The sequence below is a fragment of the Rutidosis leptorrhynchoides genome, unplaced genomic scaffold (assembly GCF_046630445.1).
Source record: "Rutidosis leptorrhynchoides isolate AG116_Rl617_1_P2 unplaced genomic scaffold, CSIRO_AGI_Rlap_v1 contig124, whole genome shotgun sequence".
Classification (NCBI taxonomy): Eukaryota; Viridiplantae; Streptophyta; class Magnoliopsida; order Asterales; family Asteraceae; genus Rutidosis; species Rutidosis leptorrhynchoides.
This window is the reverse complement of record NW_027266379.1, coordinates 44,659-65,498: the sequence shown is the minus strand read 5'-3', so window position 1 is coordinate 65,498 and position 20,840 is coordinate 44,659. Positions and strand designations below refer to the sequence as shown.

The 20,840-nt window shown below is 32.8% G+C and overlaps 2 protein-coding genes across 2 annotated transcripts; both read right to left on the bottom strand.

Annotated features, from left to right (window-relative positions):
- Nucleotides 1-6,944: 6,944 nt before the first annotated feature.
- Nucleotides 6,945-12,217, bottom strand: LOC139881196 (exocyst complex component EXO70A1-like). The gene is made up of 12 exons (XM_071865711.1): nt 12,053-12,217; nt 11,598-11,693; nt 10,782-10,987; nt 9,897-10,136; nt 9,113-9,251; nt 8,815-9,027; nt 8,354-8,559; nt 7,802-7,999; nt 7,629-7,728; nt 7,420-7,532; nt 7,182-7,328; nt 6,945-7,062 (listed from the first exon to the last, which is right to left on the bottom strand). The coding sequence occupies exons 1-12, from the start codon at nt 12,215-12,217 to the stop codon at nt 6,945-6,947; spliced, it is 1,941 nt and encodes a 646-aa protein (XP_071721812.1).
- Nucleotides 12,218-14,546: 2,329 nt separating this feature from the next.
- LOC139881192 (putative F-box protein At5g55150) lies at nt 14,547-15,598 on the bottom strand. Its single transcript, XM_071865708.1, has 3 exons — nt 15,517-15,598; nt 15,311-15,463; nt 14,547-15,055 (listed from the first exon to the last, which is right to left on the bottom strand). Exons 1-3 carry the CDS (start codon nt 15,596-15,598, stop codon nt 14,547-14,549), a joined length of 744 nt encoding a protein of 247 aa, XP_071721809.1.
- Nucleotides 15,599-20,840: the final 5,242 nt, after the last annotated feature.

Below are 20,840 nucleotides of genomic sequence, written 5' to 3'. Positions count from 1 at the left end.
GTGGTTTTAGGATTCTTTTGGGGTATTTGGTTTAATTTTTTGTATGTTTTTGTGGGGAGGAGAGAGAAAGAAATATAGACTAACATGGGGGTATATGGAGAAAAACAAAAAATACAAGGGCATATTTCTTCGATTTGCTTCTTTTTCATCAAGGGGGTGTAGGTGTGATATAAAATTTTAGTTTCTTGAATCTATGTGAATATTGTTGTTGTTGCTATCTAAGATTGTGCCGTTGTCTTTTTTTTCCGAAGAGTGCTAAATGTATTCCTCTTTTCTTGGAAAAACTTAATTTTCCTGGCGATGGAGACTTTCTTAACAAGTTAATAAGTATAATACATCCGTCTCAAAATACTTTCAATTTTTTATATATAAATACATATAAGAAATTGACAACTATTTGAGACTTAGGTAATATATATTTATCCTTAACACTTGGAATTCATGATTAAACAAAAAATTGATTTTAAGAATTTAGCTCACACAAGTATATGCACCAATTAAGTTTCCATGTTGTTCCTAGGTTCCTCTACTTTCAATCAGTTTCCTAGCAATTGAGTCATTAGGAAATTCAGTTTATTAGCTCCCTGTGAATCTTTAATAGACCTCTAGTTGGATACTGGAGAATGGTTCAAATCTCAATGTGGAAGATTGAGTATTTTGTAGGAGAGCTAGGTATATATATCAAAGAAAATAACTAAGATGCAACCTACTTCAGCGATAGCTCAATATATGGTTCGGCCATTGGTCCTTAAGAGATTTGGAATTCGAGTTCAGAGAATGGAAAGTAAAATTACGATGAAAACTTCGCCGCTTGAAGGATCGATCTGAATCGAATCGAACTTCGCATGGCGACCTTCGAAATCAATGAATTTGATTAAAACAAAAGTACCAAGACGTAAGAAGAATATTCCTAAACTTTTATCTCGTGAAAAACACAAACTCCAACTGTAGATTGGATAAAAGAAGAAGTGGCTAATTAAAGTAAGTTTGTTATAATGTCTTGATGAAGAAAAAGACTTTGAAAAAACTAGGAAAGAGTGAAGAAGGTGTGATCCATAACGTAAGTGCTATGCAAAGTGAGTGTTTACTTTAAGACGAAAAAAGGATTAAAAAGTAAAAAATTAAAATTAAATAAAGTAGAAAAAAAGCACACAACTTTTAATGAAAGATTTTCCCATATAGCTTTTTCCTCTTTTTATTAAGTTTGTATTGCTACCAAACATTCTCTTCATCGAAAAGTAGAGAAGATAAGCATTAAATCTTAATAAATAAAAAAATTATAATAAGCAGAAGCATCTTATATTAATCTTTCGACCCATAAAGTTTGTTTCTCTAACTTTAGATTCATTAAAGGATCAAAGCATATCTCACCACTTTTGATATATTAACTTTAACTCATATCTTGTGGCATAGGAATTAGGAACTTTTATTCTTTATGATCTCATTAGTTTTAAGTTTAAACAAGTGTACTATTACAAATAACAACGCATATTCTCACCCAAAAAAATAAAAAAATTATCCACCAATAGATAGAAATAGAACTTCTAAATCGTGTATCCAAAAATTGTGTTTTTTACTCTCAAACATCATGTTTCGTCTTGCTTCTGGCACTCTAAAAATCATATTTTTACTAAATTGATAAAAAATATATCTTTTAAAATATCTAAAACAAGACGGAATATGTTATGAACACACAACAAACACATCGATTTTGGGTAATAAAGTATGAAGTACTATGAAAAATAAATTATATTTTCAAAGAATTCGTCACTATCAATAACTATTGTTGAATTAAAGGAGAATATTATAAACTTCAAAGTCTGGTAACTTAATTACTTCAGTTGAGGGTACATAGCATTAGAGCTTTGCTGACTCACCAAAAGCTTGACTCGTATGTCCGCTCGGGTGCGCTACTTTTGTGAACAGTAGACGGAGAAGATGAATATTTTTTAGGCGGACCGGCAATGCCATTGCCGGTCTTACTAATCAGTGTTTAGCAAGTTAATTATGATCCTATGACCGGCAATGCTATTGCCGGTCTTGAATAAAAAAAAACCCACCCACACCACACAAAAGGAAGAGCAAAAGAGAGAAGAAAAAAAAAAAAAAAAAACCTTGACCGGCAATGTCATTGCCGGTTCAAGGTTAATTTTGTTAATCACCACAATTAGGACGTCCGACCGGCATTCGCATTGCCGGTCGGACTATAAATGTTCACTCCCCCTCCTTTCGTTTTAAAATATTTACCTTTATTTTTAAAAATTTACATTTGTAATTTTTTGATGTCCGCTCAATTATTTTGAAAGTTCTAAATGAAACGAAAAAAAATATTTTATTATATTATTTTTATAAAATACATATAAAACATAAATTAATAAAATATTTATACGTTTGTACAACACTAAAAAAATTATTGATAATATATTCATATAATAATTATGTTGTATAAAACTTTATACATTAGTTTTATTACTCCAAAAAAAATTATTTATATTTTAAATTATCTAATTTGATGATATAATAAATTTTTATCCAACATACTTATATAATTTTTATTTTTTTGGTCCCAAGCAATCGCCTATCTTGATTAATTAAGGATCAAACCAACCTTGTGCATATATACACCTCCATGATGGGTCGGATCACCCCATATAACATTTTAACGCACCGAGATTAAATTCACACCAAATTAAATGCACATTATAAAAGAGAAATCAAACTAAATGTACACCATAGAAGAGAGATGACTAAAATATCCTTCAAATATTATGATTGAAGGATATTTTTAATCATTTCGCTCTCATGATGTACATGGTGTGCATCTATTTTGGTGTCTTTAGCATGACACTTTTTAACGTGAAGAAAAGATACAGTACCATTGATGCTCATCACTCATGCATTAGCAAATTATAAATATTTGCTAGATAGAATATTAATTAGTAAGTTGATTATGTTCGTAGGTTTAGTTTATGAAATTCAATTATTTTTAAATGAGATTTCAACAATTTCAACTTACAAATAATACACTTTTTGATTCAACCTGAATTATACGTCGATCGACAGAAAGATATTGTGAGAATATGAAGACAAAATTTTGGAAAATGTTGATCAATTATATACTTTATGATCTCATATTGTCTGTCTCATAGACTAGACGTCACACAATTTTACAAATTTCAAAAGGAGCTATAATTACTGCCGCTACTTGTACTAATTGAATAAAATAAAAATAAATAGTGATAGTATAAAGGAGCATTATATGGTGGTGGACTATATGTAATCATAAGAGTCGAACACTTCTTAATTTCTTATCATTATATCGAACATTATATATCAGCGTTAATTAAACCTCCCAATATTGAACAATATAAAGTCATTAGTCTTTCGGTCAAAGAATGAAAAATATATATACAGGTTATTTAATTATAATGTTGAGAAACCTTTTTATCATGATTATCATTCCCCTAAATGGGGACAATGCTCGATATATATTTATTTTGTCTTCTTTTGGGACCCTAGTCAACAACTCTCCACTATGTTCATACTGGTTCCAACCATTCATTAACAAATGATAACATAAACATATTTTATATTGCAAAAATTATTGTGAACCTACGAGCATCTGAAAGAAATGCACTCTAACTGCTTTACAATATGTTCCAACTTAATTTTAGAGATATCAAATTTGAATTTATATAGAACAGTTATTATGGGTACGCTTCCTCTTTTAATAGGATCACTCGACTTATATAGAACAGTTATTATGGGTACGCTTCCTCTTTTAATAGGATCACTCGACTTAAATCATACTCATTTTATATTTAAATAGATGATGTTTTAATGATTTTTTTTCTTTAAATAGTATATATTTTTAAAAGATTAAGATAATTTTTTATATTTTTATCTTTTCTTTTTTTCTCTAACATTTCTAACTCACTACCTGATCAATAATTTATTAAATGAAATAAAGAGTATGACTTTTATTTATTATTTCATAACTTAGAAACTTTAATTAGTTTAGAATTAAGAAATTTTAAATTTGTAAAATATTGATAAATTTATCTCAAAAATAGTGTTATTGGATGATGTTTTTATGATTTTTTTTCTTTAAATAGTATATATTTTTAAAATATCAAGATAATTTTTATATTTTTATCTTTTCTTTTTTTCTCTAACATTTCTAACTCACTACCTGATCAATAATTTATTAAATGAAATAAAGAGTATAACTTTTATTTATTATTTCATACCTTAGAAACTTTAATTAATTTAGAATTAAGAAATTTTAAATTTGTAAAATATTGATAAATTTTATCTCAAAAATAGTGTTATTGGTATGTGTGAAACACTCAAACACGTCAACTATTCAAAGATCGAGATCGTAGTATCTTATAGACAATAGTAAGACTTTTTCAATTTTAAATTGTTCCAATTGCAAACTCAATTATAAATTCAATTGCAAATTTTATTGTCAAATCAAAATTCGACACATGGCCTTTTATTGATGAATAGTATTTGACACATATATTTTAAAACTTTAAGTGTAATTAGGTTTCAAGTTATTATTTTAAGTCAATGATATTATTTTTTTCCGTACTCTAATTAGAAAATCAAAACACAATAAAAACATAATAATTCCTAATAAAATTCAACCAATTCTTTTTTTCTAATATAATAATTTTATTCCTAATCAATTTCCTATCTATTATTTAAAAAAATTATTTCTAATAAAATTATAACACACTATATATATTGAAATTCTTTTATTAAACAATTTTTTCTAATTAAAATTTATTATATTTTTTTCCTATTCATAATTAAAACGGGCATGTCTTCTTTTTTTCTATTCAAACGAACATATTATTAAAAAAATTATTCCTAATCAAATTATAATATATATTATTTTCTAATGTTTTTATCAAACTATTATTTTAATAAAAATCCGCTATATTATTTTTCATATTCTTAATTAAAACGACAGTATCTTTTTTCCTCAAACAATTAATAATTTTTCCTAATTAAAATTTATTATATTCCTTTTTTCTATTCCTAATTAAAACGAACATATCTTCTTTTTTCCTATTGAAACGTGCATATTATTAAAAAAATTATTCATGATCAAAATATAATATATTATTATTTTTCTAATTTTTTTATTAAACTATTATTCTTAATAAAAATTCACTATATTTTTTTTCTATTCTTAATTAAAATGGGCATATCTTATTTTTCAAACAATAGTTATAGAAAAAATTAAATTGATTAGATGCAATTATAAATTTTATTATGAAATTAAATCTTGATATGTATTTTTACTTTTTTCTATGTTTATTATTTTTGAAAAAAAGTTAAATTTTTAATTTTAGGATTGTGGATTTTGAAATAAAATCAAAATAGTTATAATTGAAATAGAGTTAAAATAATTACATTTATATAATATTTGACATATATTTAACAATGTTTAATACAAATAATTATTATATAATTTTTATATGATATATATTTAAATTATAATTTTTAAAGGTACAGACTTTTCGTCCAACGGATGGGTCCACTGACTTGTTAATCAAGACGCCCTTGTTCATGATATATCGATGGTTTTTACAAAACTATGAAAACACATAGCCATTTTGGCCACTATATAAGTTTGAACATAAACAACTCATTGCATATATGAAGTAAAAAAAAAGCACAAGACTAAAAGAAAAATGTGTAGTTATTTTAGGGGTCATTATAACCTAAATGTATTTATATTTCAAAGGCAATTCTTCTTTTCTCTTCCAATACACTCTAACTGCAAAATGAAAGATCCAATGGCATGGAGACAAAGTTTCCACACACTATCAACTTTTGCAGTCTTTAGCAAAAGAAAGTGAATAAGATTGGGTTATATGTACGTACTATATGTATGAGAGCTTTAAATTAAGGGTAGAGTCACCATCAATCTGAAATCATTTTTTGCAAGAAAGTAAGGGAATTTTCTCGGATCCCAAACAAAAAACCTCTCCAATTATCAGTGTGTAATTGGAATGAATCTAGCCTCTCAAAATTCTCTCTCATTCATATAACCTGAGGCGAGCAAATAGGGCTTTGGATCCTTCAAAACATCGTCTTGTTATATACATGTGACAGTTTACGTAATAATAGACCGATCAAAGGTTGTATTGAAAAGCAGTCAACAAAGAGAGAGCTTATTCATAAAAAAAAAAAAACAAACAAACAAACAAAGAGAGAGAGAGCGCTAAAAGGGCAAGCCCCCGCTTTGAGTGGTATGGGGAAGAACGTTGTAGTATTCAGCATTTCCCTCACACTTACGAAGAGGTTGTTTCCATTTAACTGGTAGCGTCAAATCTCACCCTTAGCAAAAAGAGAGTACTCCAGATTTGGGTTAGAATCGGTCTGGAATCGTCAATTTAGAAATCAGTTTGAAATTGCGACAATTACTGCTACCTCAATTGCATGTAAAAATTTGCATCTATTTTAAAACGGAAGTTGTATATATCATGCATAGAAGAGAACAGTGGTTTGTAATGATAAAACAGAATCGGTAGGCCAATTTCAAAAGAAAAACGAGCTATTAGATTCAGATCACCAGTTTGGTTCATCAAGACGATCCAGTTTGGTTCATCAAGACGATCCAGTTTGGTCTAATGAACAGAGATATGGAAAAATAGCTTTAAAACTGTCTGAACCGTACGATTTAACAGTTTGATGTTAAGGGTAGAGTGTTATCCAAGCAACTTGCAAACTTGCACAAAAAGTATATACAGAAATGCACATGACCATATCACACTAATGCTTCTTTGATTTTCTGATATCTTACTTTAAAAATCCTCAAATCCCTGAAACCGCTAAACATTCAAAACTACACTGCACAAAGAAACCACCTTGTCTCGACCAACGATCTGAAAAAACGATAAATGGATTTGACAGCTCCATGTTTTTTACCGTCTGGGTTCGTTCAAAGTATTTCCCTCAAAGAATTCACCCAACATTCTTTCAAGATCCTCTGCGGAGTATCGAATGTACTTTTGGGAGTTCTTCCCAGTTTCAACTAAAGGCCTGAAAATATGAAAACCCAGATAGATATAAACAAACATATAGAGTTAGAATTATTGCAAGTAAAAAATATTATGGATGAGGTTATTTTCTCTATGTAATGTAAGAAACAGATAACTTACCCGAAACGTTTTACAAAGGATCTGTAAGCAGGCAACAAGACTTCAGCAACTGCAAGCCTCAAAGACTCTCGCAACTCGGTGTCGGGAACTGTCCACTGTGACTGTCTTTGATGAAGTTCCTCAAATTGCACATTGAATATCTTAAATCTGATCGTGCCATACTATACTTCATCAGGAATTCAGGATATATAATAACTAAGCATATGCAACCAAAAAAAAACAAGTTTCAATTCATTACCTGTCTTTAACTAATGCTCTTGAAACGCCACTACTACCACTTCCTCCATCACCAGTTGCTCCACTACTACCTCCTGATGACGTAAGCCCTTGAACTGTGAGGGATTGTAGGATCTACAAATTAAGGGACAACCCATAATTAATATATTGGATGGAGTAACCATTCTCTCGAAAATTATAAGGGCCATTGTCGGTTCTCTGTGTTTTTACCTTTTGCCAAGCAGTCCTTTTGTATTGGTTTGCATGTTGCTGGACAATCCTTCTATGTCTTTGGACCCAATCATCGCCTAATAAATCCTTCGCTTCAGACCTGAGAAAATGGAAAAATAAAGTAAAAAAAGGTTCGCATGATAACTGGGAAAAAGGAATGAAGAAACACAAACCTTCGTACAGATCTGACCATATAGTGAATGTTGTTCATGAGAAATAAATGGGTCAAAGCTTGGTCTTTATACTGTTTAGACTTGCCATCCAAATTGGTTTGTAGAGCCTGCATTATTCGCATGGTTACTGAAGCCAATTGTGCATTGTCATCGCCTTTTTCAAACTCCTGGAAAAGTTGCTTCAGCGTTGATTGGTAGCTGCAAATATATGACGTAGAGAAGTCAATAATCCAAGTTAAGTATCAAATGGTCAATGACAATCATGCAAGCAAAAGCATAAAGAGAGATTACTCATAATTCCAGTCCTTGAGGGTCAAAAAAGGTACAGAGGCGAAAAATCGAAACATTTAAATTATTGATGGTTCGCTGAATAAAGAGGTTACATCTTCTGAACCTCTGGATTACATATTGAAAGTTGAAACCAATTAGAATTGCAAAACTTTATCAGACAGACTACATAATCAGTTATACTGTCCACATAGTAAAATCGTTACCAATTCCTTCAAAAAAGACAAGTTTCGGATAAAAACATGGCAAAGAAGAATAACTTACTCAAACAAAAACTTGACATAGTTAATTACATAGCTGGTCAAGGGGTGCACAGTTCCATCCAAAACAGCAGTTTTGGTTGCATCCTTTTCAACTGCTTCCTCAAAATCACCAAAAGTCTCCTGAGCTGTCAGGGCCAGATGTTTTGTCAAACCCAAAGCAGAATCTCTAATATCAGAACATGCTTTACTTATGAAAATCGTCTCAATCTGCAAAGAACACCCAATTCCAGTTAGTGAGGTATGGTACAACTCCTAGAAAGCATTCCCGATTCGGTATCCTTATTCTTGCACATGAAAACAAGAAAATTAATAACCTCAGGCCAAAATCTTTTTATTTTCTTTTTGAAAGATTCATGAACCCGACTTCACAAAGTCAAAAATGGGAGGAGATAATTTCCATGTGTTTAACTACCCAAACCTATAACTGCCCAATAACCAAAATGCCAAAAAAAAAAGACTTACATCTGAATGAAGCTCTCTCATAATCTCGTACATGTCTAAAAGCACAAATAATTTCTCAGGGGACCTCTTGCTTTTGGCAATTGCGTCCCCAAAACTAAGTAGCACTGAGACACTGCTTTTGGTAACAGCGGCAAAACATTGATCCCTCAGTGAATCAAGACCTTCAAATATCTCATCACAGACTTTCTTTTCTCCGGCAAAGAGCAATTTGACCTGTTTCAAACACATTATGCGTTTAGAATTAGAGGCACCAACACGCAGTAAGCAAGATATAGGCAGAAGTTCTCAGAATCCTTACAGCTATACGCATAAAATGAATCCAATTCCCAATCTTAGCCTCCAAAACCTCCCACTGCATCTTCTGAACATCCTCTTTACTAAGTTTTTCCACTCCCAATTTCCGGAGGCTTTCTTCCAAGACTGGAGAACGGGTGTCCCTGATGAATAGTACACAATAATATCAGAAGTCAGTGTGATAAAAACTAAATTGCACAAACTCTAGAACTGAATGTTTTAAGAATGCAAACAAAACATGATGCCAAATGAACAGATAAACATACATATACACTAAGTAAATACAAACGGAAGCTGGAAAAAATAAGCGACTTAACAACCTTTAGTCCCACGTAGTGCTAACAGTTTTAAAATCCTTAAGTAGGCTGGGATCCAGTGGTTTAACTACAAAGTTTAAATCATAAGATCCTTAATTTACATGGGGTACTCGGAAGCTACTCTCCATTATCAGTGGTAACAGAAAGCATCATTCCTCTCAACCCACCTCTGTTTCTTCAATTCATATTTTTAACTTCAGGTTCTAATTCTTCTCATGCCAGGATTAGAGTGTAATGTCCCTGACTGCTTCTAATTTACCGAGAAACGAAATCTCTAACTCAACCAAATAATTTACAAGAAAACTTCGTCAAAGGGGGTAGTAACAAGTTGATAACAGAACAAGATACGCGATTGCATAATTTACTGACCAATGGATGATTATAAAAACTCACAAAAAGAAATGGTCTGAGTATAAAAAGCTCACTTGTTGTGCAGATCTAACAAACTTAGGAAAGAACAATTATTCTTGCCTGTAAATTTCAAGTAGCTGCTGCTGGTGGGCAGTTTGAACCATTTGCAAGGCTAAATCATGCAGTAACGGCAGAACCCGCGGGGGTATGAGTGTGGGCACTACGAATGTAGTAGCAGTGTCTACACTGTCATTATGGTGCTCCGAGTGGGTCTTTCCACCAGCATCTCCATTTTCACCTGAAGACGGTCGCATCGAGTTTGGTAGGCATTCAAAGAGACGATCGGGTTCCATGGGTTTGCTGGGATTTCAAATCCAAAAACAATTGGTAAACATGAAGAAGCGTAGAAGAAACATACTCATATATGATTAAATATCCACAAGTTCTTTGATAATATTAGAATTAAGCATGCATTGCAGGTGTGAGCCGAAATTGTGCAATTTACATGATCTCTTGAAACATCAAATTTATATGTTCGTCGGATTAGCAAGCCATTCACAAATTTGAGTCTTTCCCTAATTCTAAAAAGAGTGTGCAGTACGGTTGACTATAAAAGACTATTCATGTTAGAAAGCTTCATTCTACATAAAAAACGGACAAGATTAATCGAACGTACATGTTACAATCACGCTAATAATGGATATGGTAGATTTTCAATATTCAAGACCAAGTAATCATCTCAGAGAATGATTTTGATTCAGCTAGATGAACTAAGGAAGTAGCAGCAACCAACTTTATCGTGAGGCAGATCCTCTTTCAAAGAGTCAGTGCTTAATATTGGATGCCAGTAGATATTAGTTTCAGGAAAATTAGCAGAAAGTGACTTAAATGGCCCTAAAAGAACTTATAAATGATACACAAGCACAAAACCCACAGCATATTTTCAAAAATAACCAGATACACACCATAGAAAACGTCATCCACCATATAGTTATTACTACTAACCTGTACGATGACAAGAGCTGCTTAAATTCATTCTCCAGTTTTGAAATAGCTTCTGCAAGCAAACTGTTAGCTTGGCTGAGTACAGTCTCACTACTTTTTAAGCCCTTTTTATTATTGAAAAACCGAATAGTGCTTCTCAATTGATCAATAGCTTCCAGATAACTTTCCAGGTCCTCATTTGGGCCTTTAAGTGTTTTAGACTCAGCCTGCATATCACAAGGAAAGAGCATCATTAGTAGCGACAAAAGAAAGAATGATGTCGGAACATAGATAGGTTATGACCCAATTAGCAAACCAATAATTAGACCAGCGTTACTTTATAATTTGAATCAAGTGGCAAAAACATAGTTACAATTTGTATGCAAGTTCATTTCTTTCATGCCAAAAAAAGAAAAATGGATTACGTTACGTCTTCCATTATTTTTGCACCAATTAAAACACAGCTTTGATCACAAACTAAACGAATCAAAATATGCTTCTCTAATAAGCAATACCATATGTCCATAAAACATAAAATGATCACTCTCAATCAAAATAAGCTTGATGAGTTTTCTATACAAGGTCATCGATGTAGCGTAACATGGTTCATGAAGTTAAATACAGCATATTCTAAAACTGAGATCGGACTTTATATAACAAGTTCAAAGTAGAACCATCATGAAAGATACTTGGCATTCCGGCCATATATTCCGCCTAACTAAACTCGTGAAATAATCCTTTCAATAATTAATGAAACATCATGTAACTAAACTCATTAACCATCATGAAAGATACTTGGCATCTCGGCCATCGTATGATGATTTGTGAACGACCAACCTTATGTAAGTTGTCGAATTGCGCTAGTATAACCTCGGCAGCCTTCAAAGTCTTGTCAATATTTTCATGTGCTTTTCTTATGGCATGAGTTCTAATCTGTTAAAAAAAGGATCAAGCAAAACCAATTAGATACATAAACTCAGTAAGAACAGCTCATCGAATTCAACAGACAACAACAACTCTCTACGGAATGATCAACTGAGCGGGATTAATCGATCATCCGCTATCACGAATTCCACCAGCCTTTTAAGTTTCTAAGGAAGCAAACTGAAAGTAACTCAAACACACAAAATCCATAATTGGCCAATTACACTAATAAAAACCACGTCTTTATCATCTGGGTCGATCTTAAAAACTCCAAACTATTGAACAATGAACCTAAAACTTTTCCCATAGAACTAAAAACTAAAAACTGAACTGGGTCTTAATCGAAATTGAAGTAAAAGGGTACCAACCTGAGTAGGTCTCATGGCGGTTTCAAGTGCAGATAGACGATGATCGAAGGAACCAAGAATGGTTACAACATTATCAGTGATGTTCTGGCTCTTTTGCAGAGCTTCTCTCATCATAGCTGCTTTGTCACTCAACGAATCATTGCCCACTATTGCTACACCCACCATCTTTGTGCCTTGTTCTCTAATCTCTACAAGAATGAAGAAAATCGATCGTAATTCACAGAGAATTATGAGTTTTTGGTACTAAAAGGAGAGATGATAAGTTTATTTGTAGCGGTTAGATGTAAATATTTCTTCTATTCATTTGATTCGTACATTATTTGTGTGTCGTTACTTAGCTTTGACAGGGTGTCTTTCAATTAGTTTTCCTTCTCCCTTCAAGGCTTTTTCTTTTCTTTTTCCCTTTTTTTAATTCTTTTATTTCAATTTGTTAAATTAAAAATGATAAAAAATTAGAAGTAATAAAAAATAAACTTTTTTTTGGAGTAGTATAAAAAATAGACTTGAAGATAATAATAATTCTGATTCAGTAAAAGTATGGCATCATTTTTTCAACTAAATTATTATACCGTTAACGATTTAACCTCGATCGATTAACTAAATATCATATTAATTAAAATATCATATATTTTGATATGAATATTTAATTTTATAATGTGGGTTAGGTATTAAAATTTTTTTGCCCAACTAAAATTAGATCCAAAGAATGAATGGCCTGAGATTACAGTTCTAAAGATTCATGTCAATATTTCTTATATAAAATTTATTTTATATAGTGAATGATTTATTTATTCCGTATGTCTAATATAATTTGAGAGAGAATAAGATTCGGAGGAATGCTATTCATACGAAATTTTGAATATTTAGATAATTAAGAATAACATTATACGTGTATGTCACGTCATATTTTGTATATAAAGTAGTTTCGCATGAATAGCATTACTTTAAGATCTGATGGAAGATTTATGATTGCGTCGACAAATTATTAGCTAGATTCGTTGTTACAGTAGAGAGAGAAGGGCCGATGCCTCGTTATGCTGTGCTTATAGTGTCATAAAGCTTTATAACTCTTTTGGTAATATTATGACCGGTCGTAATGAAATCATTAGGAATAAAGAATGAGCAATCAGAAGAAATGGGATCCTGCTTAACATTTTCATAGCATTTGTCTAATATATTTTGATAACTCTACACTCGTATTCAACGTAAGATGGGGTACCCGAGAAAACATATATGTTACACTATCAAATCCATATAATATTGATGCATATTTGCATCTATATGTGATGTGGTTGGTAGCTTGAATAGAGTTATGAAAAAGTATGTGGCATAATATATAGAAGATTTCATGATGCAGAGAGGATAGAAATGATATGCAATTAAGTTTACTTGTGCTACTTTAGTTGGGAACCTGGAAAACGTAATACACAACAAAAAGGTCTATGATGGTTGATGGACAAATTATATTTCCAACGATTATATTGATATATGGTGTCAAGCCAGGGGCATGCTTGGTGTATATCCGGATGTACACCAAGTTTTACCGGTGAAGCCAAGGTATGGATGTGTGTGGGATCCAGAGATACTGGATACATCCTGCCACTTGTAATTGTGGAACCGGTGAATCGAGGATGACCTTAATTTAGAACCAAGAATATAAAAAGGGAAACTGTGATTGATGATGCTACTGCATTTTGGATTTTGAAGCTTGCATGGTGGTCAACAATTATATATATATATATGGTGGTGACATGCGGAGGAAGTTGTTCTTGTTTCTTTGCTACGAGTTTGGATAACTTCTGTCCTATATATTTCGTAAGATATGGGATGGTTATGCTGTTGTTATGCTATTTTTGAAGGTGTTTACCTTTGCCGTTTTTCGGATGGTTACGCTGTTGGTAGTATAGGATTTATTGTTTTTCCAAGTTCTAGTGATCATCTATAAATGCATTGTGACTCCGTAGAAACATTTAAGTAGTTTGGTGATACATGATGTTTTCCATATATCACCTACAATTCTTTTGAACTTAAAATCTAAAAGTCAGAACATTTAAGTAGTTTGGTCGTGGATGATGCTCTCCCCATTACCTATGATTCGTTTTAGCTTAAACTGTAAAAGTTTCCTGATGATCGAACGTTGGCACTTTCAAACTCGGCCACATTTAATTGTTCATTAATAAAATTATCTTTTTATAAATAGACACTCCCACAGAATGTATAAATGCACAACATAAATAAATGTCTAGGAAGTTAAAAACCACTTGTAATAAATATATTTAATTCTACTGAAAAGAAACTATATTCGACCCAAACTAATAGCATGGGCATTTCATTGCGATTTTTAACATCGTACAGTTATAATAAAGGTGATAATCAAATATACCAAAATGGAGGATTAAAATAAGAGAGTGATTCTCCTTGGTAATGATGTTCGGTCGTACCATGTCTCAAGTGGTATATACCCATGTCATTACCAGCGTCTATATCTGTGGCATTATTCTATAGAGTCGTCTGTAAAATAGATACAACTACTACGACATCCATTCAAGCTCGTGGCACGTAGAGAGAAAGAAGCGCCTCCACCTACAAACAATGCTCGATTTGGTAACATTGCGACTTGTTTGAATATGTATTTGTCCTCGTTGGTGATTCGATTTTTCATCTTTCTTATACTCGAGACTTTAAAACCCATCGTCGTGTATGGTACTTCTCTTGTGTAATCACCGTGGTAAGCACCTCCGAAAGAACGGCCGACTAGAAGCAACTCCCCATCAGATTCGACAAGATACTTTTTAGGATACTCACTAAATAATTTGTGTGGAATTTTTGCTATAGGAGTTGCAACAATATTCATAATATTGTGATCATAATTACAAGAATACACATCGGAGAAAGATGCAGCAAAAAATTTGTTTTTGTACAAAACAATGTCGGAATACCATTTAGAAGGGGCCTTGACATCAGTCCATGCTTTGTCTCCCGGATTACCAAAAGCAGGAATTCCTATGTCATAAATTATCATGATGACACAATCTTCATTAGGACCTCAGATATTTGAATTCCAAGGATTTGCAGAAGCAACAACTTTCTCAACTTGGATGTCGCCAAGTTTGGTTATCGGTTCCATTCTCTTGATGGCAAGTGTAGAATAATGGGATAGATTTATTCGGCGTCCGGTTAATGGATGAAAAAGATTAAACTCTAAATCCATGCCGACTGTTAATAACCATCCAAAACCTACGCTTTAACACTTTTTACCTACTGTCTCCGGCAAATAAAGGTCGAGTGTACTTTTAGCATCATCGCCCAAATTGAAGAAAGTACGCAATTTTTGATTGCTAGTTGGATGTCCGTGTTTATTTTCCTCAGAAAGCATGAGCCACGGAGCATTTGGAGGTATTTGAATCTTTCCTAACAAGAGATTAATCGACGATTGCCATGATTTACAGATAGCATGCACTTACCACAATGAAGTCCCCTTAGATGAATCAATCGTTCAAATATGCACAACAAGATATCGGTAGGAATATCAGCCCATGCGTCCATAGTAATTAATTGGAATTTTGCTGTTTGTTGGATCGCCAATCAAATACATTACTCCCTGCGTATCACAATACATGCAGTTTTGAGCTTGTTTATTTTATATCAAAATACATAACATTTCCTATATTTTCACCTTATTTTTTTTATTTTGTCTTCTTATCAAACCACGACATTTCTTTTTTTAACCTCAAACTCATTTTTTTACATACACAAGCCAAAACACAGACCACCATAATCCACCACCATCAACCACCATTGACCACCACCGCCGGCGTTGACCAACCATTGACCCACGTTGACATGCCACAACCAGCCACCCCAGCAGTATTTGTTTTATTTGTTGTTAAAACATGTTGTAATTCTTTATGTCCAGTAGAGATAATTTAGTAAAATACATACTTTCCTTAATTTTTGTAAAAATTTCCAAAATTACATGTATTATGATAGAGAGAAAGAGTAGTATATACATATGATGTAACTAAACCAAAAAATCAACCAGGAAAAGGAAAACTGGTTCGATTAGTTAGGAGCAAGAGAAAAGATGCTTATATATGTTGTAGCAGCAATAATAATCAATCAAAACCTAATTATTGTAGGAGTAGGTATATAATTTAGGTTTTAAGTTTTAATTATTGACAATTGAAATGAGTATGACGCAAGAGATTGTTACTTGACCAACAAGGAAAGAACTAATAAAATTAATGATGGTTCTGTTTCTGTCCTTATTTCATTTCAAATATTAAATTAAAATCTAAAACTTTTTTCTTTTTTCTTTTTTTTAACTGTGTTGAGAATAAAATTTCCGATGTTGAAGCCTCCAAGATCATTTAATTTCATGATTTATACACACTTTTATAATTAAGTAGCTCTTTTTGAACATCGTGGCTCTGACGAAGAAGCTTGAGCTTGTAGAGTTTGTCAAGTTGAAGAATGTGCAATGGGGTCATCTCCACTGATAATTAAGCACAATATAGCAGTTGTAGCCTGCAACAAACCATTTGTATCTTGTTTCGGTCAAGTGATAACTTTGGAAATAAGTTATTGACAGAATCAATTTGCAATATACTTATCGAGTTTTTATCACAATATTCGAACTGTAGTACATCTCTAGCCTGGTTTTCTTTTAGCAATTCGCAGCATTTAATCATTTTATGCGACTTGAAGAACAGGATTTATGTAAAATGTTATATGGTTCTAAGGGTCTGCCTTCGAAATCTATCAAGTATACAACTTTTACTCATCATATCAAAATCCCCAACCGAAAGAAATTTCTTCATTCGCAACAATCTCCGGCAAAAACTTCCTAATCATGTCTCCCTTGCCTTTTGCCCTTTCGCTTTAACATTCTGCACATCGCTCATAACATCTCTCATCAAAACTTGAAGCTTCTCGGAAGAAGGTCCAGCCAATAAATGGCCTTCAAACGGACCTTCCTTTACTTAACTCATTGTATCCACCAAACAGAGGATAGCTATTCTCCTCGGTCAAGTACTCGGTGGGTCCAGACCAGTTTGTCGTGATGACCGGCAAAGCCATCCACATTGCTTCCACCAGTGGCCTCCCCCAACCTTCCCCTCTCGACAGGAGAACGAATGCAGTGGCTGCCTTGTATACCAAAGGTGTGAGGATGAAATCACTAACCAACTTCTATTATGCACAATTTTTGCAAGCACAAATAAAAGGCAAAACGCCAAAACCCTCCGGTGGTAAAAAAAACAAGAAAGTCAGGGACTTACCTCGGTGTGAAAGATAGGTAAATCGGACCACACTTTCAATGTATTAGGGTCAGGTAATACAGACCTATAATATCCAGAATAATAAATTAACAACTACTATATCCAGAATTCAAATTAACAACTACTATATGCAGAATTCAAATTACAATGCTCACAAAACATCTAGAGCAACAATAAAGTCAGGGACCAAAGAAGTACCGTTGAAAACTAAGTTTAATAATTGTAATTGATTTTTAAGGATACAAACCAAGTTATCTTGACCATCTTCTTCTTCATTCATTTTTCCTATGGAACACGAAGCAACAACTAGGAACATAGGGAATTTATAATTAGAAATCAGCAAATATAAATAAGGAAATATATCTAGAAAAAAAACCCATGAGACATACCTTAAGTTCTTTATGTGTATCCAAAATATCTTTCACAAATGTCACATAAGACATATGATGACACTTGCTTGCGATCTTGCCGTTCACGTGCTTATATGAAGAATAAAGATTTGTTTACGGAATACTCTGTTAGCTGTCATGATATTTACTTGTTTTAGTCTAAAATAGCTGAATACTTAGGTAGGCTAAGGCATGCTAGAGTCTCTTGTTGTTTGTTGCATCAGATTCAATGTGAAGTTGCTAGTTACTTACTGATCTTTTAACTGGACGGTGTATTTTAGGTTTATTGAACTTGAATGATAGAACAGTGAAGTTCTCTATTACTGTAGATGGCTGCAAGTTCTGATTTAATGCTAGCATATGTGGACTTTTTCCTTGGCAAAGATGAAAAAGATATGATCTACCACCTCGCCTTGTACATAGATTCCCTTTTTTGTTTTCTTTTTGTGTTTTCTTATTTTTTAAGGAAAAAAAAGTCTAAAAAAAGTCTTCAAAAGTCTTCAGCTTTGAATATTAGCATTTGCTTGATTGCCGGATCTTGTTGGTTTGGTTATCTCGATACTGCTTCTCTGATTGCAAATATATGTTTTCCTCTCTTGTTACTTTTACCTGAAATATGAATTGCCAATTTTCTGATCCTTCAAGGGGTTGTGTTTCTTTGTGGATACCTTCACTTTAACTATCAAGCTCAGCATGTGAGATTATATTTATTTATTGCTTTCTCTGTATATTAAAACGTAGATAGATGCTGACTTTGTTTTGTGATTGTGGGCAGGGATGACCGTGAATGGTGGATTTTCCCGAATGAAACTTATTGTGTGTAAAGTCTTACAATCTCAACTCATCAACTAGCACATCGCGAACCTGGAAATTCAAGATCACTCGTTGTATAGTAACGATTTTGAGATGTTTGGAAGTCTTGATATATATACCCCATGAAAGAGAGCTAGAGGGAGGTACTACCTACCATATTTAGTACAATTAAATTGGAGAATGGGTACTTTTTTTGCCCTTTGTTCAATTGTTCAGTTTATTATAATGTTGTTTTGAGAGAGATTACTAGTCACTAGGTCACACAAAAATTAGAAAATAGAAAAAAAAAAAAAAAAAAGGAATAAAGGAAGAAAAGAAGAAAGTGAAAATGCAGAATGAATCCATCGGTTTGTTTTGTGTGTAATTCCTTTTTTGTTTGTACAACATCTCTGCTTGCTTTCTAACTGCTAATGTATATATCAAGTGGAGATTTGTGTCTATTTCATATGGTCTTGTCCATTTTTCGTATTTTAGTTTACTTTCATTTCATTTATAGGATTACACTTCCATTATATAAATCTTTAAATTGTTACTTGCACTGAAAGACTACAGTACAAATCATCATGTGCTATACATACATGCTTGCCTTTGACTATAATACGGAAAATACTTGATCGGTTGAACGGCGATCTAATCCTCAGGTTTAACAAATCTACAATTTCTCATATTCTGATGTAAGGTATAGTTTTGACAAGTACTTGTGTTAATGTTGAACTCATCTCTCGATGCATTGGGCGGCGGCGGCTACACTGTTCATTTGGCCGACGAAGAAGTTATTGGGTGGTCGAAGCTAGATCTTAGTGGGGGATGTTACAGGACAACGTATTATGATCAGGACCCTGAAATATAATTTAAATCTTTGGAGAACTAAAACGAATTATGAAAATATATGACAGGTGGTTATTTGTGATTGGTTGTGTTGGTGACTGGATGACACGTGGCATCGGTTTGGTTCGACCCGATCGGTGTTGAAACAGTATTGAACCGAAATAGTGTTGTTTTAGCACGCCTCTTGAAGAATTGTATGTCGAAACGTTATTACTAGGCCAATGAAAGTTATTACTACTTCACTTAGGTCTCTAAAAGTTCAGTTTGCTACAATTAGCATCTCTAACTTCGGTTCTATCATGTTATTGTCCATTCATAAAATTGTTGGTTTAAATATATGAATTCGAGATCTCTAAATTTTCTTAGGCCTATTTGGTAAACTACAATTGTCAGTCTCTGAATAATAATATTGCAGAAAAAATATAATACATATAGTAACATTCCGGCTTAATGCAATTTAAAATACGAGCAATTATTGGGTGAGAACTTCCTAACACGTTATCACGTAGCCATGCATATTATTAATTGACATGTGTATATATTTTAAAATTTATCCAATAAAAAAAAGAGTGGTTTTTGACCATGCACGCGTGAAAAAGGTGATTCACAGACTTAAATTAGAAAATTTTCATCCAAAAATTTTTCTTTACGAGACAGCAAAATAATTTCAATGCCAATTTCATTCAACAATAAACTTCTTATTTTTTACATTGAAAAGAAAAGGGATTATTGATTCGATCCCCATTATTCATGGAACTTGGTAAAATCACTCCCTAGAGTGACCAACTCTCCCCCTCTCCCCCACAACATTTCCTCTGAAGGTAGGTCTCATTTCTATAGTTCCAATTGCTGCCTATAAAAAATTTAAACACTTTTAGTACATTGATTACAATCCAAAAATCTGGTTTGACTCTATAACATAAAGAATTCAATAAATTAACGAAATAATAATTTTATAGCTTACTAGATTCGAAACACTCTGGGTTTCGAGGGATAAAAACCCCGGTCCCATTCCGTCTCGTTACGATGACCTGATAATGATTATAAGTCAAAAAGAATAAATTTTGTATGTGATCAGAAAATGTTGTGAAAGAACACTTACTTGATTTCGTAATGGATAAGGACACGGCCTCATGTTTTCGAACCCCATCACATAGGGAAAAAATGGAGTATTACCAAAATACGAATACTTATTCGCAAATAGTCCCCATACGATTGGCCGATTGCCCATTGCCCCCCATTGGATTAGGACGTGGACATTAAGACCAGCTATGATTGGCTGGATAGGAGGAGCTGGAAAGGGAAAAAACTTACATACACTTCCTTACGTACGCTTCTTTGCTTTAAATAGTTGTACATTTGACCGACAGTACAACTGTTTAAAGCAGAGAAGCGTACGTAAGGAAGTGTACATAAGTCCGGTCCGCTGGAAAGAGTCTGTAATTCTGTAAGATCAAAATCACAAATGTTAAATTGTAG

Coding starts and splice junctions, on each gene's coding strand:
- LOC139881196 (XM_071865711.1), bottom strand. CDS start 12,217: ATGGTGGGTGTAGCAATAGTGGGCAATGATTCGTTGAGTGACAAAGCA. Junction 8,000..8,353: donor TATGTCAAGTTTTTGTTTGA/GTAAGTTATTCT, acceptor ATATATTTGCAG/CTACCAATCAACGCTGAAGC. Junction 7,729..7,801: donor ATGGTCAGATCTGTACGAAG/GTTTGTGTTTCT, acceptor CCATTTTCTCAG/GTCTGAAGCGAAGGATTTAT.
- LOC139881192 (XM_071865708.1), bottom strand. CDS start 15,598: ATGGACGCATGGGCTGATATTCCTACCGATATCTTGTTGTGCATATTT. Junction 15,464..15,516: donor TCTAAGGGGACTTCATTGTG/GTAAGTGCATGC, acceptor ATCTCTTGTTAG/GAAAGATTCAAATACCTCCA. Junction 15,056..15,310: donor TTATTTGCCGGAGACAGTAG/GTAAAAAGTGTT, acceptor TTTATGACATAG/GAATTCCTGCTTTTGGTAAT.